This window comes from Antedon mediterranea, chromosome 2 (genome assembly GCF_964355755.1).
Source record: "Antedon mediterranea chromosome 2, ecAntMedi1.1, whole genome shotgun sequence".
Taxonomy (NCBI): Eukaryota; Metazoa; Echinodermata; class Crinoidea; order Comatulida; family Antedonidae; genus Antedon; species Antedon mediterranea.
Genome location: NC_092671.1, coordinates 5,146,988 through 5,174,737, shown reverse-complemented (window position 1 = coordinate 5,174,737; position 27,750 = coordinate 5,146,988). Strand labels below are relative to the sequence as shown.

Sequence of the window (27,750 nt, the reverse complement as noted above, 5' to 3'; positions counted from 1 at the left end):
TTTCGACCTTTTTATTTTTCGATAAAACTGGTTACTATAGCACAATTAACATGCGCAGAACCCATTAGTCGACTCTGCGCATGCTTATTATGCTATAGTAACCATTGTCAAAAGTAACCATTTATGTCAAATATGGTTATGATAGCACAATTGACATGCGCAGAACCCATTATTCGACACTGCGCATGTTTATTATGCATTAGTAACCATTTATCTCAAAAAATAAAAGGGTCGAAAATAGGCCATTTTTAGAAAATTTCCATATATTATATATATAGTTTCAAAAAATTCCAAAATTTTGACCCTTTTATATTTTGACATAACTGCTTACTATGTGTCTATAAGATTATGCTAACCGATATATACTCGCATATATAGCAATATTATTGCATAATAATTGAATTTTGAAAAATGTATATTTTGGCCATTTTTCGAAAAAAATCCCTGTGCTATAATACAGGGATTTTTTTCCAAAAATTCCCAAATTTTGACCCTTTTATTTTTTTAGATAACTGCAATACTATGCGTCTATAAGATGATGATAATGCAAATAGCAATATTATTGCATAATAATTGAATTTTGAAAAGTGCATATTTTGGCAATTTTTCAAAAAAAAATCCCTGTGCTACAGGTACAGGGATTTTTGTTTTAAATGCCCAAATTTTGACCCTTATATTTTTTGACATAACTGCTTACTATGTGTCTATTGATGATAACGCATATAGCAATATTATTGCATAATAATTAAATTTTGAAAAGTGCATATTTTGGCAATTTTTCGAAAAAAATCCCTGTGCTAATAGTACAGGAATTTTTTTTTTAAATGCCCAAATTTTGACCCTTTTATTTTTTGACATAACTGCTTACTATGTGTCTATTGATGATAACGCAATAATTACGCATATGTGGCAATATTATTGCATAATAATTTAATTTTGAAAAATGTATATTATGGCCATCATTTTTCGAAAAAATCCCTGTGCTATAATACAGGGATTTTTTCAAAAAATGCCAAAATGTTGACCCTTTTATTTTTTGACATAACTGCTTACTATGTGTCTATAAGATGATGATAACGCAATATATACACATATATAGCAATATTATTGCATATTAAATAATAAAATTTAAAAAAATGAATGTTTTAGCCATTTTTCGACAAAATCCTTGTGCTATAGTTCAGGGATTTTTAGAAGTTGATATTTTGGTTACAAATTCCGAGAACAAAATTCTTACTCTACTACTCTACTCTATAGTACAGGCAAACAGCAAACATGTAAAATTAAGCATCTTTATTGCGACATTTAAATGTACTAACATTATTACAGAACTACCTAATACATGAGAAGCAAACAAAGTTTCCCAGTACAGAAAGTGATAAAAAGTGTAGAAAATACATCAGAAAATATTAGGCACTCTCATGTCGTACAGTAGCTGGATGGATTTAAAACTATGCAATTGTATAACTTGTGGAATGCACAATGATGTTGGATATCTTTTAAATATAATTTGATAGAAATTTATAAATTTTATCATGTAAATTTTAGTATAATAACGAAATATTTTCAGTGTATAAACAAATTATTTCTACAACACTATAATAAAATACCAGACATACACGAGCTGTGTTACGTTCAGCGACGTTAAAAATCCCTTAGTATCGCATCCTCTGACAGGTATATTAATGCCATTTAGTACAGTGATACTTAGAGTTTTGGGTTACTGTTAATATTTTGGAGCTAGATGCTATGATATACTGTGTACTGTGTACACAGTTATAACCTGTGTGTACTTTAAAGAAACCCAGTTCATTATTCGAAAAAGAGTAGGGGGTTACCCCGGTGAACTGGTTCACACAATAGCCCCTATATCAGGGGGATTACCACCTATCTGATAGGACAGTGATTAATTCAGTATTGGTAATCCTTGGCCACATTGCCTAAAGACATAAAATAAAATAAAATAAATAAATATGTGGCTGTGGCTGTCAGCAGACATGATACTGCAGGATGTTTAACATCGCCAGACCAGATACAATTATTTCAGAAATTAAGAGATATTTTGCTACAAATCAAACAAATGTTAAAGCTGTTGTTCCCCAAATCAGTCTTCCAGTAAACTAATTGTTTCCTCTTTTTTTTCAGGGAATAACCTTTTTTCATTCAATTTTTTGTCAAACTCTTATATGACATTAAAATGGCATATTCAATCTTTCTTTTTCAGGGGAACAATATATCTTTTAACAATAAAACTTTGATTGGCAGCATGAATCAGAACATCACAATCAAAGTATATAATTATATATGTGGTAAATAATATTCTATAAATAAATTCATACATTTGCATATTCAACTAAGAGGTGGGTGAACATATCACTATTCCATATTGTTTTTTTTAAATATATACTGTAAATGATAAAATTAAATTCAATTTATCTTTACAATTACTTTGGGACCCCTATTAATGGGACACATTCCTATGGGAAAAAAACAAGGCAAAATATATCATTTTTTACACTAGGACCAATTCCTGAGGGGAAACATTGCTGGGTCCTGAAGGTATCCCCTTAATAGAAGTTCTACTGTAAGCCTTACTATGCTCAATAATCAATGCATTTAATTATAGTTCCAAGTTATAAGTAGATGTTATTGCAAAATATATAATTTAAAATATGCATTGTATAGTAAAGTTTTCTAATTTGGAAAATTATGTATAAAAAATAAATAAATAAAGTTTCATATTGCTTCATTTTATAATTTATGTATTTTAGGGTTTATTTCATTTTAATACACACACTATTCTCAATTCAGTCACATTTCAGTAAAAAATGTTGCCTGCATATGATTGGTCCTCAAAGCTGTGAGCTGGGCATTCTTATGTATTTTATTTGAAATAAAGGATGGTTTTAGAGTGTAAAGGTGGCAATTCTCGTTCACAGACAAAACTTATATAAGTGATACTCTATATAATATACTGTATCTATATTCAATTAAAAAGTGTAATAGATATTTTTCTGCTTATTGACCAGACATCATCCTGTTAGTGTTCACTGACCAATCTATGTGCATTCTTGCTAACTAACTGGACCTATGGAATGTAGCTACTCTTTGTTTATATATACTATTTCTTTGGTCAAGCATAAGGTGCATAATGTGTAAATTATATATGTGCTATAACTAATTCCTTAACTAATATTAAACAGCATTGCAAGTACAGTCAAGTCATATCAATACCGGCGAAAATGGGAAACTCTTCCAAATTCTGTTTTACCATTAAAAACATATTTCATTTCATTTCATTATTTCACTTTACAAATATATAAATATAAAGTGGAGGAGCCTAAAAGAAAGCAAAGCTTGTGGTGAATAGACTCCTCAATACCCGAATACCAGATTTTCTAGACATTATTAGGCCAGCCCAAGGTGTCTGGTGTCCAGTATATATTATGGTCCCTTCAGTTATAGAAGAAACTACTATTGTACTATGTAGATTATGAGCAGCAGCATTTTTAGGATGAATCCACTATGTCACAAAGTATAGAAGAAGTTTTTAATTCTGCATGGATTACCTATCTTTTTCACAAATGCAAGAAGTAACAACATAGTGTGAAATTAGCTTTTTTTGTTCCATGTTTTACGGCACTGCTCATGTGTACTTGGACTGCCATTTAACTGGCTATACTAATAACAGTAAATTACGCTAATAATAATTAAGTGTACTGCAAGAATGTAGATCAACGGCAAATTATTCTCTACATCCACAAATATTGTCCTATCAAAAAAATATACTGATTATGAAATCAATTTTTAACTCCATGGTTTGGCTGTGCTGGCCACTTTCTTAAACATCCCTTTAAAACTATGATGCAATGACTCAAAAACATCTTGTCTAAGAAAACCCAGTTATAAAGTTATACATAAGTCGGGATGCTTACATCATGCAAAAGAGGCCATATACGGGTACTCACCGAAATTCCCCACAAATACGGTTTAATCTGTGTCGGTACTTTCTCTTTGCCCGACTGTCAATCAAAGCCGTGAGTGACTGATTGACGGATCTTAACACAAATTACAAAATAAAATCGACATAATAACGTCGGTCAACAAACTCTAAGTCACTAATTAGATTTTTACTTAGCAGTCTGAAGTCATTGTTAAAACGACTAATTCCCATGTTACAATGTCGGCTAGACTTTTTTTCTAAGTAAAATATCCTTCAAAAAATCTTTTTTTTCTGTCAATCTTGGAAAACGATGTAATACCTTTCAATTCAGTGACATACTTATATGTCTATCATTGCTAGAGGGTCTGAGAAAATCAATATAATGGTATAAAGTTTGCGGTACACCATCTATCATTCATATGAGGTAGTTTTTTCGTGATTTATTATGAACATCTCTATAGTTGAAATGTAAGCTTATATGTATTTGTTTTCATAGAAATCTATGAATCTAGAAATCTAATTGTATTACATAATTTCTGTATGTTGGAAGTGTGTCAATTCTTCTGTCCTTCTCAACTACAGGTTGTGGTAAAAATGGCTATGAAAAAATAAAAACAACTTTTTATTAAAATGGTAATTTTCAAATTTGATGGAAGCTGGGTAGAAAAACACTAATTCTGTGCAAAGAGGTACCAGGATTTGGCCGACAGAAAGGCCACATGACCAGATGGGAGGTTCACATATATAAACAACAAAGCAAACAAATAAAAAAAACAGTGTAGCTACAAATGTACCAAGTTGTGAGAGAGTAAGAGTGGGAAGCTTTGCTAATAGTTTGATCTATAGTAAAGTAGAATATAATAAATTGTTGAAGGTGTACTGATGGGTTAAAATATCACAAATAATAAAATGTCAAACTTTTTATATTACCATTATCTACCATCTTCACGGGTCCACAGACTTGCTTTTCTTTCCACCACTGAGAAAAGACGATTTCGCTGCAAAACAAAGTATTTTATTTAATGTATTGTCTTCCAAAACATGAAAATAAAGATGAACAAAATCCAACTTTAAAAGACCATCTTTTAGTTTATTAAGAAGTGATTAACTTTTACCAACAAAAAAAATAGAAATAGATATAAAAATTCAAAATGTAATGGTTCAACCAAAAACCTGTTTTCTTCTAGACATTTTGATTCCGCTTAGATATTAACAAAATTATTCCTTTACAGAGTTACTCTAGAATGGACCCCTTCAAATCTTAAATTACTTTAATCTATAAAGTTATACAGTTACAAAAGGATGGACACCCTGTGTGTAGCGCTCCTTTGAGCTTTACAATTAATTTAATATATTCCCAATGCTGACATTACTATCCATATCTAGAAGTAAACGTTTTATTGAATAAAACCCAACTAATCTAATTTACTTGTTACATTTATTACATCCTCTATTATCAGTGTTCAATTACGATTTTTATGAAGCGTTTAGCAAGATAGTTCCCGCGAGTGAAACAATTACACGGCTATTTGACACAACTGTGATAATCACAGATATATATCACAGGTAATTCATTTTAAAAAACATATCACCATAAAAGAAATTCTATAGAGTGATACATTCTGTCCAAATCAATTAAATTTTTTCACAAAGCAATATTAAATTTTATCAATTGCAGTGACTGATATTAATTGAAAAACTATAAGAGAATTATAAAAGCAATAGCAATAAACCTGAATAGAAAAAACACAGTTATATTACAGTACCTTGAAAATTTAATTAGTTTGATCACGATCGTACTACAGGAATATCATTAATCAATTAATTTAATTTTTTTACTTTTGTGTAGTTTGTAACAAACTTGTATGGAGCATTTTAAAAATCTATTTTTATAATGTACTTACGTCATGATTAAATCAAATCTTATTATTATATTTCATATTTTATATATATAAATCAATAAAAAAAAATCATTTATCATTTTTAAATGTAAGTAACTAAGTTTCGGTCCAGGATAAATTTAGAAGAGGAGTTTTATTCTAAACTAATAATGAGCAATATTTTTATTTATAGGATGGATGGACAAGGTCAAGTTCATGTTGGTATTTGGGAGCCAATGGTTGCTATGGTAACTGTCAATCAAACGAGACACCTTCAAGTACATTAGATATCATTCATTATTTCACAGTACAGTGACTGGTATTCATAGGATAAAGCACTCAAAAAAGATTAGCAGAAAAGATAGAAAGGAAAATAAGAACTGAACTGTTTATTTTTTTTAATTTATGTTTATTTAGTAAAAGGATTTAGAAGGGAAGGATAAAGCTACACCGTAAAGTAACTGTATGTGTTTCAAAGCATGTGTCAATGTATTTAGAAGCATGTGCCAATGTATTTAGAAGTGTAGTGAATTTATTTTAGTTGGTTCCGAGCTTTCTCAGGCGTATATATATAACTCCACGCGACGTACACTGTCACTGAATGATAACTCATACAAAAAGTATATTTAACTCAACTAGAACTTTTATTCCTTGTAATTCGATTAATACATCTTTCTACCACTACCAGTCAAGCCTTAATATTTTCTTTATCATCTTTCCGTTTATCTACTCTGATCTTATTCTCTCTTCTCCTTTATCTACTCTGATCTCTTTCTCTCTTCTCCTCTAATATCTATTACATTCTACTTTTATACTGGATATGCAAATTTTAGGCTTCAGAGGAGGATAACATTTTCCCTCCAAAAATTATACGATTTTGATTGGCTAATAATAAGGCGGACCTGGTCTAAAGCATCCTTCTCTAAACACAGAGAATCACAACATAATAATATGACATTCCCCTTTTTGGGAAAAAGATTGTGTCAATCTTTCCAAAAATTTAACATTTAAAACCATTTTACTTTAAACTATCTACAACACCTCTATAATATTATTTATGCACGGCTTAATCCATCTGCATTTCCATTTAATGATCCTTTCTTGTAAATAACTTTAAATTTATATCCTTGTAAAAACAGAGCCCATCTCATAAGTCTAACATTGGCACCCTTCATTGAGTCCATCCATCTCAATGCCTGGTGGTCAGTATGAACTTGAAATTCACAACCATACAGATAATACTTAAGTTTATTGATAGCCCAAACAATAGAGAGGCACTCTTTTTCTGGCACAGAATATCTCTGCTCATGTACAGATAACTTTCTACTTAAGTACACAATGGGATAATCATTACCCTCACCATCTATTTGGCTCAGCACTGCACCTATGCCATAATTTGAGGCATCGGTTTGCAATATAAACATCTTATCAAAATTTGGGGCTTTTAATACATTATCATCAGTAAGTCGTTTCTTTAAAGCTACAAAGGCATTTTCACATTGTTCATTCCACTTAACTGTATTACTTTTACTCTTTAAAGTTAAATCAATCAATGGCTTAGCAATATCGGCATAGTTCTGTACAAATTTTCTGTAATAGCCCGTTAATCCGAGAAATGATCGGACTTGTTTCTTAGACAAAGGTCTGGGGAACTTTTCCACAGCCTCAACCTTATCAATCATGGGTCTAATTTCTCCATTACCAATCTTATGCCCCAGAAATTCTACCTGTGCATAGGCAATTTTACATTTCAAAGGCTTTGCTGTCAATCCAGCACTACTTAATCTTTCTAATACATCATTCAAATGAAAAATATGATCTTTCCAAGTTTGACTATAAATACATATGTCATCTATATATGCCTTAGCATATCCCTCAGTACCTTGTAATACCTTATCCATTAATCTTTGGAAAGTACTAGAGCTATTTTGCATACCAAATGGAAGTACATTGTAACAATACTGTCCAAATTGTGTAATAAATGCTGATTTGTCTTTGGTCTTAGGATCCAGAGGCACCTGGTAAAATCCTTTAGTTAGATCTAACGTAGTTATGTATATTGCGGATGATACCTCATCCAACATTTCGTCTATGCGAGGCATAACATAAGGGTCAAATTGTGTAGTCTTATTTAGTGATCTAAAATCTGTCACCATTCTAATTTGATTCTGGCCTTTCTTCAGGGCAATAATAGGTGCAGCATAGGCACTAACTGTAGGTTCTATTATACCCATAGCCAACATACTATCTAATTCCTCTTTCAATTTACCCTTTAATGCTTGGGCGTTCTATATGCCCTATGCCTTATAGGCATTTCACCATTAGTCTTAATTTCATGTGTCACTAAGTGAGTTCTACCTGGTACATCCGAGAATACATTCTGTTGGTACTTTAACAATTCTGTTAATTGTTTAGTTTGTGTATCATTTAAATTACTACTAACGTTAACATCTCTCCATGTTTGTGATTGATGATAAGACAATCCTATGTCTATTTCACTATCTAACTCATTGTCATGGACTGTTTCATTTAAGTCTACTTCTTCTATCGACTGAACATTTGTTACTACATAATAACCATCTTTACTTATTTCTACTTTATCATACCATCTCTTTAACATATTAACATGTAGAATTTGTTTTTCTTTTCTTCTACCTCCTATGTATATTTCATAATTTACATCATTGACCTTTTTTGTAACAGTGAAGGGGCCTTGCCATTTACTGTCTAACTTACTATTTCCTACTGGAAGGAATATCAACACTTTGTCCCCTTCTACAAATTCTCTATCAATAGCATTCTTGTTATAATTGTGGGACATAATTTCTTGTTGTTCAAGTTTGTTTACATTAGCATCTTTCATTAATTCCTCCATTTTTTCTCTTATGTCTAACATGTATTTGATAACATCAGTAGATGTTTCTTCATCTTCTACCCAATTACTTTTGAGTAAACTCAAGGGTCCCCTCACCTCTCTACCATAAAGCAATTTAAAAGGTGAATGGCCCGTCGCTTTACTAGGAACTTCTCTGTATGCAAACAGAAAGGGGGGTATGTAGTTATCCCAATTTTTTCTTTGCTTAACTGTAAGTGTCCTTATCATATTTTTCAATGTACCGTGGAATCTTTCAACAAGCCCATTGCTTTGGGGGTGGTACACTGTAGTCTTTAATTGATTAATCCCCAACATACTACATATAGATTGCATAATTGAAGACATGAAATTAGTTCCTTGATCATGTACAATCTCTTCGGGTAATCCTACTCTAGTAAAGACTTCTATTAGAGCCCTGGCTACTGTTTCAGCTCTAACATTGGGTAACGGGATAGCATCCGGATATCTCGTAGCATAGTCAATTATAGTAAGCATATATTTGTTATTACGGCTTGTTCTAGATAAGGGTCCAACAATGTCTATCGCTATACGTTTAAATGGTGTACTTATAATCGGTAATGGTATCAAAGTATGTTTCCTTTTACTTTTACCCTTATCTACCTTTTGGCATTCCTTACAGACTTTACAATAGACTACAACATCTTTAAATATACCTGGCCAATAGAATTGGTTCAGGATCCTACTTTTAGTTTTCTCAACACCCATGTGACCTGCAAATGGCACATTATGACCTAAGTGTAATACACCCTGTCTACACTGAGTGGGTAATACAATCTGTTCCACTTGGTTATTCTTATCTTTAATACTACTCCAATTTCTCATCAATATACCTTGTCTCATAAAGAAACACACCCTATGCTGACCTATTTCTTCTATAGGGACTACCCTGTCAAACACTCCTTTGAGTGAGTCATCCTTAGTTTGCAATTTGATCAGTTCTTGTTTAGTTAGGTTCAGCTTGTGCTGTTGTTCATAAGTTTTATGTTTGACTGTTTTATCTTTAGCTTTATCCTCATTTTCGTCAAACAAATTATTCATTTCTGTTCTATTCATATCATCTAAACACTTAGTTTTATTTACTTTGTTGTCATTTACTACTGTTTTCAACAATTGTAGATTAGTTTCTTTAGGCGGCTCTTCTATCGGCTTAAAGTTACTATCTTTCCCTAACAATTTCATTTCGTCTTGTATTCTAACATCATTTTCTATTCTGGCTTGCTCCCTAGTTAGGACGAACATTTCTTTAGCCATTGTTTCCCCACAATTCTGGTCCAAATCATGACCCAATAACATGTCCCTCTGTAATCCTTCGATTACGGCTACAGTCACTTTTCCTGTCACTATCTTACTTTCTATAGCTACCTCAGCTAAGGGGACGGTAATATCGCCTCCTATACCTCTTAACGTAACCCATTTTCCTGGCAAGTAACATTTGTTAGGCACTAGACTTTCCTTAACAGCTGACTGGGTACATCCCGAGTCTCTCAGCATAGTTATATCCTGTCCTTCTAATTTTCCTAGTATTGTACATTTTTCCATTTTATTTTCTACACTATCCATAACTACTTGGGGTCTATCTGATTTTATTCCTTCACATCTTAAGCCATCTTTCACATTCGGGCCCTTCTTAGTGTCACTAGTCTTTCCTTTTGCTACCATCTTAGGACAATCCCCTATTTTATGTCCCTTCTCCTTACAATTAAAGCATAGGCCATTAATCCATTCATTTGAAGGTTCTCTCTGTTGGAAATTTCTACCATAGTTATGGAATTTGCCTCCCCTTCCGCGATACCTATTGTATCCTTGCTGCCTAGCTCCAGGGTTATTCTGAGTCGTACTATTCTTAGGTTTACTATTTTCTTGGCCCTTATAATACGTAGGCTTATTTTCAGAATTTACGGCATTCCAATAGCCACGGCCACCTCTATTAGCTATATAATCATCGGCTATCATAGCCATATCATTGCTCTTATTTACTTGTTTATCTCTAAGAAAAAGCCTCAGATCTTCAGGCATTTTATCAAGTGCCTGTTCCATTATAATCATTTCAATAATGCCTGCAGCATCATCTTCTTTTACATTAGCACATTTCATCCAACATTTTAAATAATGGGAGAGCTCATTCAGCCATTCCCTGATGGACATATCTTTAACTCTGTTCGAATTTCTAAATTTAAATCTGTAGGTCTCTGCGGACACATCATACTTTTCTAAGATTGCCTTCTTTAAGGTATCATAATCTACACATTCTTTTACGGTTAAGGATGCATATGCATGCTGTCCTAGCTTTACCAGACAGTTCAGGTGCTAACCTAGCGGACCACGTATTCTTATCCCAACCTGTGGCTTCTGCCAAGTGTTCAAATGTTCTAAAATATATATCAATATCATCTGATTCCTTCAAAGTAGGAACCTTTACCTTCATTTCATCTACTATATTCCTAGCATTACTGTAGCTAGACCTATTTTCTAATTCCATCATTTTCACTCTTTCTTGTGATTCAATTTTTCTTTGCTCTATATCTGCTTTTAATTGGGCTTGTTGGTATTGTAATTCTAACTTTTTGTTTTCGGCCTCGAACTTCATTCGAAAATATTCGAGCATCATATCTTTAGGCATACCGCCGGGTATTTCGGGCAAATCAATATCCCTAGCCATGTTATCATATATTTCATTGACTTGGTCAACCATATCTTCCCTAGTATCTTTTTCTGACATAGTCTTATCTATATTTTTACCCGATCTTAAAGTTGTCATGCTATCATGCTAATAACAATTTTACTAATGAAATATGTAAACTTATTTATACAAAATATGTTATAAAAGTATTTGTATTACCTTGATTCCATTCAGATATGTAAAAATATGAAATCCACATAAATTTTTAAATGCAATACAATATAAGACATTAATTTACTTCAAAATCAAAGTCACAAACAACGTTCCAAGTTCGCTCCGTACAAAAATTTACTTTCGAAATAAAAATAGTTTACAAAGTCAGCTTTGCAAATCTTCTCAAAATTTACAGGGCTTCCTTCTGTTACTTCAGTCTTCTTCTTTCAGATCTCGGTGAATATATACAGTATCTCCGATGAATATCCAGCAGTCTTGAGCTCAACAGACGTACTTCTTCTTCGTTGTAATATCCAAACAACGCACGGTATAAAAACTGTCAGGAATCCAGATCTTCGTAACCATTTAACTTTTTGGTTACTGATTTAACAGGCCCGTAGAGTAGGCACTGTCACTTCTTCTTCTTCTTCTTCTTCTTCTAGATACTTAAATCATGTATCTTTAAACAAAAATTTTCACCGCTGCCATCATGTAGTGAATTTATTTTAGTTGGTTCCGAGCTTTCTCAGGCGTATATATATAACTCCACGCGACGTACACTGAATGATAACTCATACAAAAAGTATATTTAACTCAACATGTGCTTTTATTCCTTGTAATTCGATTAATACATCTTTCTACCACTACCAGTCAAGCCTTAATATTTTCTTTATCATCTTTCCGTTTATCTACTCTGATCTTATTCTCTCTTCTCCTCTAATATCTATTACATTCTACTTTTATACTGGATATGCAAATTTTAGGCTTCAGAGGAGGATAACATTTTCCCTCCAAAAATTATACGATTTTGATTGCCTAATAATAAGGCGGACCTGGTCTAAAGCATCCTTCTCTAAACACAGAGAATCACAACATAATAATATGACAAGAAGCATGTGCCAATGTGTTTAGAAGCATGTGCCAATGTATTTAGAAGCATGTGCCAATGTGTTGAGAAGCATGTGCCAATGTGTTTAGAACCATGTTCTAATGTCTTTAAAAGCATGTTCTAATGTGTTTAGAACATTGTACCATTGTGTTTAGAAGCATGTGCCAATATGTTTAGAAACATGTTCTAATGTGTTTGGAAGCATGTGCCAATGTGTTTAGAAGCATGTGCCGATAGAAGCATAGTGCCAATGTGTTTAGAAGCATGTGCCAATGTGTTTAGAAGCATGTGTCAATGTGTTTAGAAGCATGTGTCAATGTGTTGAGAAGCATGTGCCAATGTGTTTAGAAGCATGTGCCAATGTGTTGAGAAGCATGTGCCAATGTAGTTAGAAGCATGTGCCAATGTGTTGAGAAGCATGTGCCAATGTGTTTAGAACCATGTTCTAATGTCTTTAAAAGCATGTTCTAATGTGTTTAGAACATTGTACCATTGTGTTTAGAACCATGTTCTAATGTCTTTAAAAGCATGTTCTAATGTGTTTAGAACATTGTACCATTGTGTTTAGAAGCATGTGCCAATATGTTTAGAAACATGTTCTAATGTGTTTGGAAGCATGTGCCAATGTGTTTAGAAGCATGTGCCGATAGAAGCATAGTGTCAATGTGTTTAGAAGCATGTGTCAATGTGTTGAGAAGCATGTGCCAATGTGTTTAGAAGCATGTGCCAATGTGTTGAGAAGCATGTGCCAATGTAGTTAGAAGCATGTGTCAATGTGTTTAGTCGAACCAGCATCGACAGTATTGATAGAAACATGTGTCCATGTGTTTAGGCACAAATCTTAGAAATAGAAATTAATGACTACAAACTATTAATAATAGCAAATTAATAGTCATGTGCAATCAATCACAATATCCATTACGTCTACTAGTTCTAAATTGTCAATAATCCAGCCCTAATTTTCAAAAAGCATTTTAAAACTGTTTTAATTTATAATTGAATAATGTTAACTATCGCTGTCAGTGTCAATGGTGGAAATGATTTGTGCTAGACAAATTTCATAAAGAAAACAAAAGCCCTTCTTTTCAACTCAAATTTAAACTGATGGATTTTTAAAAGATGGCCCAGATTTAAATTAATTAGTTTCCTTCCTAATAAAAATATTGATTGTTAATTATAATTTCAAATTGAACAGAGAATACTGCATTTCTTAATTTCCCTAAACTAGTTCAACAGCTTAAAATAAATTAAGTTAATTTGTAAGGATTATGATGCCAATGAACCTGCTATAAAAAAAACAACTTAGTTGAATCATTTTTATCGCTTTTCCCTGATGCATAAAATGAGGATGAAAATATGGTATAATAATTATTTCTAAATTATTTTAGACATATTATGTTATTATAAGGAGCTAAAGCTGTTTAACTGTTAGGTAGGGGTTGCTGGGATACCAGTGTATCTTGAAAAAGAGTTCCATTAAATTTTAAACACATCATCAATGATGTCTAATGGTACGGTCAGTGCCTACAATTAACAACAACAGAATATTATATCACTACCATATTTGGGCACATCACATTTTTTGTCAAACTAGTTTGATAGTGTAGACAGAGCTTTAAAATTAACTACAGTAAAACACCCTTTGGGAAACCTCTATAGGGACATCTCTATTACAGGGACACTTCCCTGTGAAACAAACTATAATTAAAGTGTTTTAAGACAGCCAACACATATTCAAGGGAAGGGGTAACATTGTTGACTAAGGGGACACTTTCCGTCAAATGAAATAGACAACATTGTTTCAACACTATGACCAACCTCTATTAAGGGGACGCCGTTGGGTCTTGAAATTTCAACTGTACAGCTTTTCAGTTGCTGTATTTCAAGCCAAATTTTATTAATTTTTATTAATTTTATTTTATTGACATAAAATCAAACACAGAAATAGTTTATTTTGATGTTTATGCACTAAAACATGACTTTATAAAATTGTAAGCACGCCCTAATCAATCATTTTTTATCTATGTTTATTAGGCAATTTGCCACGTTCCTGTGAACATGAAAATGCTTACAATTCAACGTCCTACAACGAGGTAAACACACTCACATCTAGCTTATCTGTGTTCTCAATAATATTATAGCGAGACAACATCCAGGGAATAGCCAGCGGGCGCCCCAAGAGACACGAGGTGAGGTGGTTTTTTTTGGGGGGGGGGGGGAGATTTGGGAATCGAATAAATACAGATTTAATTTGAAATGTGTATACTGTATTACTTTTCTTTTTTACAAAACTTAAGTTCTGTTACAGAGAGAATCAACTATGGCAATTACAACAAGCAATTTTAAACCGTACCCATGAACTACAGTAACTATTAAATAACACCGCAGGATTACAGTTTTCTGGTCCCTTGAAATTCTAGAATCAGTAAAATATTTTTCTACAAAATTGGATACATGGATTGGAGTTTGCAACACGTATCAGCTATAACAATAGATACAGAACAAAAAAATAATACCCTTGATTTGCATCAGGAATAAATTGAATTATTAGTAGAGAACAATGAATTGTTGAAGTAACAAAACTAATACAAAAATTAAAAGATGGAACGGCTAAAAATGAGTGAAAATGAAAAGAACATGCTTTTTTCAAAATTAACACTTCTAATAATTCAAAAAGTAACTAAAAACATTGGTGTTTTTTTTCTGAAAAAGAAACACTACAGTAATTCGGAGATTTGTTCGACGCAGCAGGATTAGAAATAATTGAGGAAACAAGGCGAAAATCATACACGCTACGTCAATACGGAAAGTAGGAACATTAACACGATTGCTTTGTATTAAGCGCCAAACAAGGTTTCCATTCCTCGGGGGGAAAGCATGTATACTATCTATAATGCCACAGCGCACGACAATTCTCAGCATGGCTTAAGTAATGTTTACTTTGTAAAGCATGTTGGGACGTGGTTTGATATGTTGTCGGGACGCAACACGTCAATTCGTATCCTCCTACTTAAAGGGTATTGGATGATTTTGATCATAAAATATAGGTCGCTTTTTTTGCGTTTTGATTTGCGAAAAGAGTTTTGGAAGTTTAATATCGGCAGACTTTACGAGGGATTATGTGGATAGGATATCTTCCTTATCGACTCGTCAAATCTGACATGTGACATGTACAATCAAATTGAAACTAGATTCGCTCCAATGCTAATATTTGAATGTTAATGGACATATCCAGAAACAACTACAGTACTACATAATAATAATTCATGAACAAACATACATGATCATAGATTAAATTGTGCTGGGTGGAGGTAGGCTGGGCAAAAACCCCGACACTAGGTTAGAATTGATCCTTAGACCTTGGGATTGGAAAGCAAGTACATTAACCATAAAGCTACAACTCTACTTTCTTTAAAAATAAAAAAATTGGTATAAAACAGAAATTGTTTAGAGACAGGAAATGAGTCATGTGATAATTGTATCTGAATCACCTGACAGCTATGCTTACCTGGTGGCTGTGTTAACCTAGAGGTAAGGTAAATGATTGGTTCCACTAAACTGTTGCGATCAGTTGCAGATACTTCGAATGAACGCACTAAAGGAGAAAATAACACATAATCTTGGTTAATAGTAAGACATCAATGAAAACTATACAATTTTGAAGTGTTTTGTTTATGAGTTCAGATATTGTCATAGAAGCACATAAACTTTCCTGTACAACGACCTATAACATTAAATTAGATAAAAAAATCAAATGAGATCATTTAAATTAGCAAAAACATATGATATTCATAAGAAATATAATTTGACACATCAAAAAATTATAACTTTTAAAAACATAATTTTGTATATAAATGATAATTAAATTTGATAGTCAATGAGTTGAATTATAATAATTAATATTAAAACATATGATACCAATGATTAATATAATTTAAAACATCAGAAAATGTAAACTTTGAAATAGATTTAAAATGTTTATATTGCTTTAAAAAAATAATATGATTAAATTTGATGGTCGGGTTTGGTTCAATGTCTGTCTGAATGCATCATTCATTTTTACATATGTTTCACACCCATGTGAGTTGGCAGATACGATAATTATGTTCAGAAGAAATTTGACAGCATTTAAAAAGAAAAATGACATTGCAAAAATGAGTAAAAAAATAGCACATTTTAAATAGGAGTTTGGATACTGATGATAATGAGAACAAATATTGATGTTAAAATATTTATAATTATAAGATTTTCATAGCAAAAATGACCACGCCTATTGTACACTTTGTTAGGACCCGCCCGAAGGTGTCTCCCCTTTATTAGGGTTCTACTGTATTTTAAATATATTTATTTATACTTTTATTCTACATTGTCAATTTCAATTTTTTTTTCTCTAGATTTTGGTTGTATTGTTAATGAAATGGAGTGGAGCTTGGTGGTTAATGTGCATACCTTCCAATCCCAAGATCCGGGGTTCAATCCTAACTTAGTATATCATTTAGTGATTGAAATCAATGATAAATTAAATACATGATCCTTATTATATATCACTTTTATCTGAACACCACACCATTTGTAACATTCATAGCCAATGGCTAAAATGCAGTTACATTTACAAATACACAAAAACATTAAATGGACATTAAAATTTCATTTACAATTCACACTAAGATATAACTATAAAAAAAATTGTCATAAAAATCTATAGAAAGTTGCTTTAAAAATATAATAAAATACACAAATAAAAAAAAATCTTTACTTCGTTCTGATTTATGGGCCATGTTAAAAGTTCAATATCTCTAATAATGTTAGGATTATGTTATTAAAAGCTCTTGAAATTGGATAAACATATAATTGAAAAGATGTGTCATCCCAATTCCCACGAGACTGTAAAAAAATTCTAGGCTTAGATAGTTGATGAGTGTACACATTAAGAAGTTCAATCTACCCTTGGCATACCACAGTATTCTGGGTGCAGATGAGTACCACAGACGGAGTATGTATACCTCAGGGCTAGGCTAGGAATCTGGAGTTAATAAAAACGCAAATTCACAACATTTTTAACTAGACAGAAGGGGTTAGAACATGGTGATGGAACGCAGAAACGATGATTTGACATAAATGTTAAGGTGACGCATGAAGCTTTGGACAGAAGGGTACGGCCAAATGGCATAACATTTCTATACCATCTGAAACACCCATGTGAGCACAGATCATGGCTTGTCAAATGCTGTCATGCCTCAAACAAATGTATATATATCAACGTAGAGAAATATTAACACAGTATAAAACATTATCCACAAGCTAAACATTACCCTATGGTAAATTGTAAATTATCACAATTATTTTTATGGAACTTTCATTAAACAAAAGTAAGAAAGTGTTTAGATTTGATTAAAGGGGGACTTTCACACTGTTCCGGTCCGGATCCAGCTCAAGTCTTTGTGGCATATCGACTAAAAAGTTTGGCGCATAGCCGCATGGAGCATCCTGGAGAAAAAACATTGAGATGCGATTGTATTGGTCGGACCCAGACCGAAAGAACTTTAAGTGGTGAAAATGTAGTCTGCAGGAATAAATTTGATTGGTTGGAAGTCAATTTGTTTTAATTTTTGTATCGCTGACGGCCGCTCTGGAACCGCCTTTATATAGTTTGTATTGTTTATTATAAAATATAAACATTTGCAACAACGTAATAACACCATTATGAAAAAGTCCTGTAGCATCACTTTTTTAAAAAAGAGGCTTTATTTACGACGCTTATTCTGCTTTACTGCTGACATATAGTGGCGTTATTATCAATGTTGTTGCAAAGGCTTGTATTTTCTAACAAACAATAGAAATGATAACAACAGGCTGAGAACATTGTTTGTCATGTACAGTAGCAAGAAAAAAACTCTTGAAAATGGAACACATCACTCGATCCCGCAGAATAAGTAATTTAAAGTAACAAAACTACTGTCAATTACGTTTATACCTATATCATGATGTAGCAAATTTTAAAGTTTTGCTAAAAGCAGATCAATTTTTATTTCAAATGACAGACGATTTTAAAAGTACCTAATTCCGTATCCCTAAAATACAGAACATTTTTCAAGATCTCTGTGCAAATTGAATTTTATTTCTTGGCAAAACGACATTTCAAATCGTGTCATGGCTTGTAAGAAATACTTAAGGTGCGGATTAACCATGAGAAAATATGGGCTGACAACTACACACATGGGAAAGGGGTATTTGCAAACAAGGGGGGGTTTTCTAGGCGATTTTATCAATGTGGTACGTATCTGTCACCAATGCATCGGGTGATTGACAACTAAACGACAGTATCAATATACACAACAGTGAGATGTCTGACAGCGGTAATTCTGTTGAAAGAAGCTTAACATTGTCGTGTAGTACATAATTTAGAAGGTTAATGGTTCCTTGTTAATACCACCAAAAAATTGAAGTCAACCTGTCTATCATCCAGCTAACACAATTTGTGGTCAGGCTAATTTAGGTCATGTTTTCGGTCACTGGTGTTGACTTTGTCCCAGTTCATAAACCTCAAGAGGGGGCTTAGCAAAATAATTGTAATATAGAGAACTATATACAGGGGTGGATTCATGATTTAAAAAGGGCTAACATATTATTTTAATCTGTCTGTCAAAAATAGATATTTTAGCTTTGATAAGAGAGAAGCAGAGTAAAAAAAGACAACAAATGGTCTTCTCTGAATAGGAGTTGGCTGTAGTGTGAAATATATTGCTCTTTGTGTAAACTTTATAGGAAGGGTTTTACTGTAGAGTATTCAAAAGTATGTAATGGGTGAAATCGTGATCCAAGGTTTGAAATTTACCTTTTTGTTTCTTTTCCCATGTATTGACAGATTCAGCGCTCACTTGTCGTTCTTCCACTAAATCTGCTTTATTGCCAAGAGCTATCATGCATACCTAAAGAAAAATAATACACTATATAATATAGCAATACTTCCAAGAAAGTGTCCCCTTAATAGAGGTTTCCCTAAAAACTGGTTGGTCGTACTGCTATAACACACATTGCCCATTCCTTGTTTGTTTCACAAGTGTCCCCTTAATAGAGGTTTCCCTAAAAACTGGTTGGTCGTACTGCTATAACACACATTGCCCATTCCTTGTTTGTTTCACAAGTGTCCCCTTAATAGAGGTTTCCCTAAAAACTGGTTGGTCGTACTGCTAAACACACATTGCCCATTCCTTGTTTGTTTCACAAGTGTCCCCTTAATAGAGGTTTCCCTAAAAACTGGTTGGTCGTACTGCTATAACACACATTGCCCATTCCTTGTTTGTTTCACAAGTGTCCCCTTAATAGAGGTTTCCCTAAAAACTGGTTGGTCGTACTGCTAAACACACATTGCCCATTCCTTGTTTGTTTCACAAGTGTCCCCTTAATAGAGGTTTCCCTAAAAACTGGTTGGTCGTACTGCTATAACACACATTGCCCATTCCTTGTTTGTTTCACAAGTGTCCCCTTAATAGAGGTTTCCCTAAAAACTGGTTGGTCGTACTGCTATAACACACATTGCCCATTCCTTGTTTGTTTCACAAGTGTCCCCTTAATAGAGGTTTCCCTAAAAACTGGTTGGTCGTACTGCTATAACACACATTGCCCATTCCTTGTTTGTTTCACAAGTGTCCCCTTAATAGAGGTTTCCCTAAAAACTGGTTGGTCGTACTGCTATAACACACATTGCCCATTCCTTGTTTGTTTCACAAGTGTCCCCTTAATAGAGGTTTCCCTAAAAACTGGTTGGTCGTACTGCTATAACACACATTGCCCATTCCTTGTTTGTTTCACAAGTGTCCCCTTAATAGAGGTTTCCCTAAAAACTGGTTGGTCGTACTGCTATAACACACATTGCCCATTCCTTGTTTGTTTCACAAGTGTCCCCTTAATAGAGGTTTCCCTAAAAACTGGTTGGTCGTACTGCTATAACACACATTGCCCATTCCTTGTTTGTTTCACAAGTGTCCCCTTAATAGAGGTTTCCCTAAAAACTGGTTGGTCGTACTGCTAAACACACATTGCCCATTCCTTGTTTGTTTCACAAGTGTCCCCTTAATAGAGGTTTCCCTAAAAACTGGTTGGTCGTACTGCTATAACACACATTGCCCATTCCTTGTTTGTTTCACAAGTGTCCCCTTAATAGAGGTTTCCCTAAAAACTGGTTGGTCGTACTGCTATAACACACATTGCCCATTCCTTGTTTGTTTCACAAGTGTCCCCTTAATAGAGGTTTCCCTAAAAACTGGTTGGTCGTACTGCTATAACACACATTGCCCATTCCTTGTTTGTTTCACAAGTGTCCCCTTAATAGAGGTTTCCCTAAAAACTGGTTGGTCGTACTGCTAAACACACATTGCCCATTCCTTGTTTGTTTCACAAGTGTCCCCTTAATAGAGGTTTCCCTAAAAACTGGTTGGTCGTACTGCTATAACACACATTGCCCATTCCTTGTTTGTTTCACAAGTGTCCCCTTAATAGAGGTTTCCCTAAAAACTGGTTGGTCGTACTGCTAAACACACATTGCCCATTCCTTGTTTGTTTCACAAGTGTCCCCTTAATAGAGGTTTCCCTAAAAACTGGTTGGTCGTACTGCTAAACACACATTGCCCATTCCTTGTTTGTTTCACAAGTGTCCCCTTAATAGAGGTTTCCCTAAAAACTGGTTGGTCGTACTGCTAAACACACATTGCCCATTCCTTGTTTGTTTCACAAGTGTCCCCTTAATAGAGGTTTCCCTAAAAACTGGTTGGTCGTACTGCTAAACACACATTGCCCATTCCTTGTTTGTTTCACAAGTGTCCCCTTAATAGAGGTTTCCCTAAAAACTGGTTGGTCGTACTGCTAAACACACATTGCCCATTCCTTGTTTGTTTCACAAGTGTCCCCTTAATAGAGGTTTCCCTAAAAACTGGTTGGTCGTACTGCTAAACACACATTGCCCATTCCTTGTTTGTTTCACAAGTGTCCCCTTAATAGAGGTTTCCCTAAAAACTGGTTGGTCGTACTGCTAAACACACATTGCCCATTCCTTGTTTGTTTCACAAGTGTCCCCTTAATAGAGGTTTCCCTAAAAACTGGTTGGTCGTACTGCTAAACACACATTGCCCATTCCTTGTTTGTTTCACAAGTGTCCCCTTAATAGAGGTTTCCCTAAAAACTGGTTGGTCGTACTGCTAAACACACATTGCCCATTCCTTGTTTGTTTCACAAGTGTCCCCTTAATAGAGGTTTCCCTAAAAACTGGTTGGTCGTACTGCTAAACACACATTGCCCATTCCTTGTTTGTTTCACAAGTGTCCCCTTAATAGAGGTTTCCCTAAAAACTGGTTGGTCGTACTGCTATAACACACATTGCCCATTCCTTGTTTGTTTCACAAGTGTCCCCTTAATAGAGGTTTCCCTAAAAACTGGTTGGTCGTACTGCTATAACACACATTGCCCATTCCTTGTTTGTTTCACAAGTGTCCCCTTAATAGAGGTTTCCCTAAAAACTGGTTGGTCGTACTGCTATAACACACATTGCCCATTCCTTGTTTGTTTCACAAGTGTCCCCTTAATAGAGGTTTCCCTAAAAACTGGTTGGTCGTACTGCTATAACACACATTGCCCATTCCTTGTTTGTTTCACAAGTGTCCCCTTAATAGAGGTTTCCCTAAAAACTGGTTGGTCGTACTGCTAAACACACATTGCCCATTCCTTGTTTGTTTCACAAGTGTCCCCTTAATAGAGGTTTCCCTAAAAACTGGTTGGTCGTACTGCTAAACACACATTGCCCATTCCTTGTTTGTTTCACAAGTGTCCCCTTAATAGAGGTTTCCCTAAAAACTGGTTGGTCGTACTGCTATAACACACATTGCCCATTCCTTGTTTGTTTCACAAGTGTCCCCTTAATAGAGGTTTCCCTAAAAACTGGTTGGTCGTACTGCTAAACACACATTGCCCATTCCTTGTTTGTTTCACAAGTGTCCCCTTAATAGAGGTTTCCCTAAAAACTGGTTGGTCGTACTGCTAAACACACATTGCCCATTCCTTGTTTGTTTCACAAGTGTCCCCTTAATAGAGGTTTCCCTAAAAACTGGTTGGTCGTACTGCTAAACACACATTGCCCATTCCTTGTTTGTTTCACAAGTGTCCCCTTAATAGAGGTTTCCCTAAAAACTGGTTGGTCGTACTGCTAAACACACATTGCCCATTCCTTGTTTGTTTCACAAGTGTCCCCTTAATAGAGGTTTCCCTAAAAACTGGTTGGTCGTACTGCTAAACACACATTGCCCATTCCTTGTTTGTTTCACAAGTGTCCCCTTAATAGAGGTTTCCCTAAAAACTGGTTGGTCGTACTGCTAAACACACATTGCCCATTCCTTGTTTGTTTCACAAGTGTCCCCTTAATAGAGGTTTCCCTAAAAACTGGTTGGTCGTACTGCTATAACACACATTGCCCATTCCTTGTTTGTTTCACAAGTGTCCCCTTAATAGAGGTTTCCCTAAAAACTGGTTGGTCGTACTGCTAAACACACATTGCCCATTCCTTGTTTGTTTCACAAGTGTCCCCTTAATAGAGGTTTCCCTAAAAACTGGTTGGTCGTACTGCTAAACACACATTGCCCATTCCTTGTTTGTTTCACAAGTGTCCCCTTAATAGAGGTTTCCCTAAAAACTGGTTGGTCGTACTGCTATAACACACATTGCCCATTCCTTGTTTGTTTCACAAGTGTCCCCTTAATAGAGGTTTCCCTAAAAACTGGTTGGTCGTACTGCTAAACACACATTGCCCATTCCTTGTTTGTTTCACAAGTGTCCCCTTAATAGAGGTTTCCCTAAAAACTGGTTGGTCGTACTGCTAAACACACATTGCCCATTCCTTGTTTGTTTCACAAGTGTCCCCTTAATAGAGGTTTCCCTAAAAACTGGTTGGTCGTACTGCTAAACACACATTGCCCATTCCTTGTTTGTTTCACAAGTGTCCCCTTAATAGAGGTTTCCCTAAAAACTGGTTGGTCGTACTGCTAAACACACATTGCCCATTCCTTGTTTGTTTCACAAGTGTCCCCTTAATAGAGGTTTCCCTAAAAACTGGTTGGTCGTACTGCTAAACACACATTGCCCATTCCTTGTTTGTTTCACAAGTGTCCCCTTAATAGAGGTTTCCCTAAAAACTGGTTGGTCGTACTGCTATAACACACATTGCCCATTCCTTGTTTGTTTCACAAGTGTCCCCTTAATAGAGGTTTCCCTAAAAACTGGTTGGTCGTACTGCTATAACACACATTGCCCATTCCTTGTTTGTTTCACAAGTGTCCCCTTAATAGAGGTTTCCCTAAAAACTGGTTGGTCGTACTGCTATAACACACATTGCCCATTCCTTGTTTGTTTCACAAGTGTCCCCTTAATAGAGGTTTCCCTAAAAACTGGTTGGTCGTACTGCTAAACACACATTGCCCATTCCTTGTTTGTTTCACAAGTGTCCCCTTAATAGAGGTTTCCCTAAAAACTGGTTGGTCGTACTGCTAAACACACATTGCCCATTCCTTGTTTGTTTCACAAGTGTCCCCTTAATAGAGGTTTCCCTAAAAACTGGTTGGTCGTACTGCTAAACACACATTGCCCATTCCTTGTTTGTTTCACAAGTGTCCCCTTAATAGAGGTTTCCCTAAAAACTGGTTGGTCGTACTGCTATAACACACATTGCCCATTCCTTGTTTGTTTCACAAGTGTCCCCTTAATAGAGGTTTCCCTAAAAACTGGTTGGTCGTACTGCTAAACACACATTGCCCATTCCTTGTTTGTTTCACAAGTGTCCCCTTAATAGAGGTTTCCCTAAAAACTGGTTGGTCGTACTGCTAAACACACATTGCCCATTCCTTGTTTGTTTCACAAGTGTCCCCTTAATAGAGGTTTCTCTAAAAACTGGTTGGTCGTACTGCTAAACACACATTGCCCATTCCTTGTTTGTTTCACAAGTGTCCCCTTAATAGAGGTTTCCCTAAAAACTGGTTGGTCGTACTGCAAACACACATTGCCCATTCCTTGTTTGTTTCACAAGTGTCCCCTTAATAGAGGTTTCCCTAAAAACTGGTTGGTCGTACTGCTAAACACACATTGCCCATTCCTTGTTTGTTTCACAAGTGTCCCCTTAATAGAGGTTTCCCTAAAAACTGGTTGGTCGTACTGCTAAACACACATTGCCCATTCCTTGTTTGTTTCACAAGTGTCCCCTTAATAGAGGTTTCCCTAAAAACTGGTTGGTCGTACTGCTAAACACACATTGCCCATTCCTTGTTTGTTTCACAAGTGTCCCCTTAATAGAGGTTTCCCTAAAAACTGGTTGGTCGTACTGCTAAACACACATTGCCCATTCCTTGTTTGTTTCACAAGTGTCCCCTTAATAGAGGTTTCCCTAAAAACTGGTTGGTCGTACTGCTATAACACGCATTGCTTCTCCCTTGTTTCACAAGAAATTGTCCCATTAATAGGAATACTGAAAGTATCTATTTATTTTTTTTTATTTCATCGTTTTTGTTTTTATTTTTTATTTTATGTAGTAAATTGTATTAGTTTAAATGTATGTGTATTGTTTCTGGGGTCTTTCTCGAGACAAGAAACTTGTTTTCTTCTAGAGAAGACCCCAAATGATGGCTTATTACTATGTTTTCATTTATGTACACACCTATAATTATATTATACTGTATAATGCCATTGTTGAATAAATAAATGTTTTTTGAACTTTGAATCCTCTGAAGAAATGGTTGGTCGCAGTGCTAACCTACTGTACCTCATTCCATTCAGCAAATAGAACACAAATTTAATTTTAAGAAAAACGTTAAATCACATTTCTGTTTAACAAAATAACTATAAGTCAATCATAGTCTTTAAATTTAACTTGTTTCATTATATTATTGTTTTTGTTATATTTACGTGTTTAATGCAATACTTTGTAATGTTTATATTTTCACGCTGCTGCTCTAGCCCGCTACGTCACACGAGATGACTCATTCATTAGATGAAATCAAGCAGCTTTATAGTACTACACTTTGACATTTTTGTTAAAATGGAAACTCCACTATAATTTATTGGTACCACCTGTTGAATCCAAAAACGGCTGAGAAAAGAGTCTAACGACAAATCCCAAAGCATTCTGGTATTTATGAGTCCCATGATATAATTCACTGTCAGATAATCATTGAATTATTATCAAAACAGCCCATTGAAGTTTTTGTTTGTAATAGGATACTTGAAGTATCTAGGCGTGATGAAGTGACCCCCAGACTTGACCTTAGCAATAACAATAAGCGAGCAGCGTTTTTTGTAAGAAATATTCTTGTTTATTTTAGATTGTAAAAGGATCCCAATGGAAATAAGCTAATAAGCTTTTTGGGCTATCCTGGAAAATCTTTTATAAATGTATTATTTGTTTATATGTCCGAAATTTATGTTATCACTTTGTATATGTTTTTTTATGATGGTTTCCCTAATAAATTCAAATCAAATCAAAACATACATTGTTTCTTCCTCGTTTATTTCACAAGTGTCTCCTTAATAGAGGTGTTCATGAATAAGGGTGTTCTACAATATTTATATAAATTTATTTACGCAATATATTTCATAAACATATCATATTTATATTGTTTATAAAATCGATTAGTTTTTAAGCGTCATATTGGTTCATAAAACACTTTCTAATTGTCTGTAACTACACACTTATTTCAAAGATATCAGATACCTATTAATTACCAACCTTATCTTTAAAATCTCTTTCTTTTTTTATGCTCTTTCTAAGTTGCTCCATTTGATGAAAAGAATCAAGATTTGCAAGACTAAATACGAGAATAAACCCCTAGAAAATAAAGAACAAATCATGTAATTGAAGAAATATGATGAAAGATGACCTGGTTTATTCAACCCAGCTTCGCTTCGTTGAATAGACCTGTTTGCCTTCAAACTCATAATACTTTCTATGTTCCACTCATAAACATTCATTAATATTAAATCTTACATCAGCCATTAGTATGTACTGCCTTGGTAATTCTTGATATGTTGATACATCCTAAAGAATAAAAAAAATTAATATGGAGTTTGCTAGATCATGTCAGCTGAACTTTTTCAAAATTCATCATTTTAATGATGTGAGTGGATTTTTGTTTGTTTTTTGTTGTCTTTTATTCTTTGGATTCTTGTGTAATTTAAAACATTTTAAAATCACATGAATTCAAAGAATAAAAAAATAAACCAGCTCACCAAACCCTTAGTGTCATAGAATTGCACTTTCTCCTTTGCCCCTCTGTCTGTGTCAATTATTGCAACATGGATATCTTCAATTGTTTTAAATGGTGGTGTCTGTGTACAAAAATAAAACAATATCTTTTAATTTTAGTCAATTTATAAAAATACTTTGAAAGCGTAGCTCTTTATTTCAGTTGTAGATTAATTAAATATACTGTATTAAAAAAAGGTTAGTGAAAATACGTAATAGCAGTTATGAATGTTAACCAACTTAAAAGCTGTTTAGAAGTTTTGGAAGAATCTGAAGAATCAGTAACTATAGATAGAATGTACCAGAGGGACACAGAATCATAGCTTAGATGTCCAAAAAAAAAGGAAAATCAAGATAAACAATAATATTAATAATTTATTTTTCACATACCTCTACTTTGCCATGCAACGCCTGTTGAAGGATGGACGTCTTTCCAACAGAAGTTCCTCCACACACAACAATCTTGCATATTTTCCCCATACTGTAACTGTTACTTTAGTCCTTAATAGCACCCACAAAACATTCTTTCTTATTATAGGCCTAGACCTACCTTATAAATATAGAATAGAAACAATCATTATTCATTAAATTGATTTTAATTTATTTAGTCTTATACTCTAGGCCTAGTTAAATAGTCCATTGTTTGTCTTATTTATTTTCCTTTTTTTAATGTGTATAATATATTCGATATTCATAGATTTTACCTAACTGTAGCCCTGTTTATTGAACCAGGCCTATCATGACATCAGTGTGTTTTAAACAGGAAGTGGAGCGGTTCTAGGTGCTGCCTCCGCTTCGAATTTGTTATCTTTTCTGTGGCCTACCTAGACAAAAGTATGTATTTCTTAATTATTTAGCCTGTAGTATACATACCAAATCAACTTTATCTAAATGAAAACTGATGCTAACACATACAGCACATTATTGGAATAAATTATTAAAGAAACACCGGTTTTTAATGTGAATGAAAACTGAATTGTTTTTTGTTTACGTTCAGTAGATTTGTTTTTCCGGTTTGTCCCCCGAGAATTTATTGC

General features: G+C 34.1%; 1 protein-coding gene across 5 annotated transcripts; it reads right to left on the bottom strand.

The window, feature by feature from the left end:
- Positions 1-1,278: 1,278 nt before the first annotated feature.
- LOC140040148 (NF-kappa-B inhibitor-interacting Ras-like protein 1) lies at positions 1,279-27,721 on the bottom strand. 5 transcript variants are annotated; one of them, XM_072085852.1, is made up of 10 exons: positions 27,705-27,721; positions 27,418-27,537; positions 27,104-27,259; positions 26,698-26,796; positions 26,456-26,506; positions 26,198-26,296; positions 19,277-19,370; positions 15,950-16,036; positions 4,874-4,941; positions 1,279-4,541 (listed from the first exon to the last, which is right to left on the bottom strand). In XM_072085852.1, exons 3-9 carry the CDS (start codon positions 27,191-27,193, stop codon positions 4,889-4,891), a joined length of 573 nt encoding a protein of 190 aa, XP_071941953.1. In that variant the 5' UTR covers positions 27,194-27,259; positions 27,418-27,537; positions 27,705-27,721; the 3' UTR covers positions 1,279-4,541; positions 4,874-4,888. The 5 variants fall into 5 exon arrangements, with proteins under 5 accessions (XP_071941953.1, XP_071941951.1, XP_071941952.1 ...); XM_072085850.1 differs by lacking the exon at positions 27,418-27,537 and having other exon boundaries at positions 27,587-27,720; XM_072085851.1 differs by lacking the exon at positions 27,418-27,537 and having other exon boundaries at positions 27,104-27,263; positions 27,587-27,714.
- Between the last annotated feature and the right edge of the window lie 29 nt (positions 27,722-27,750).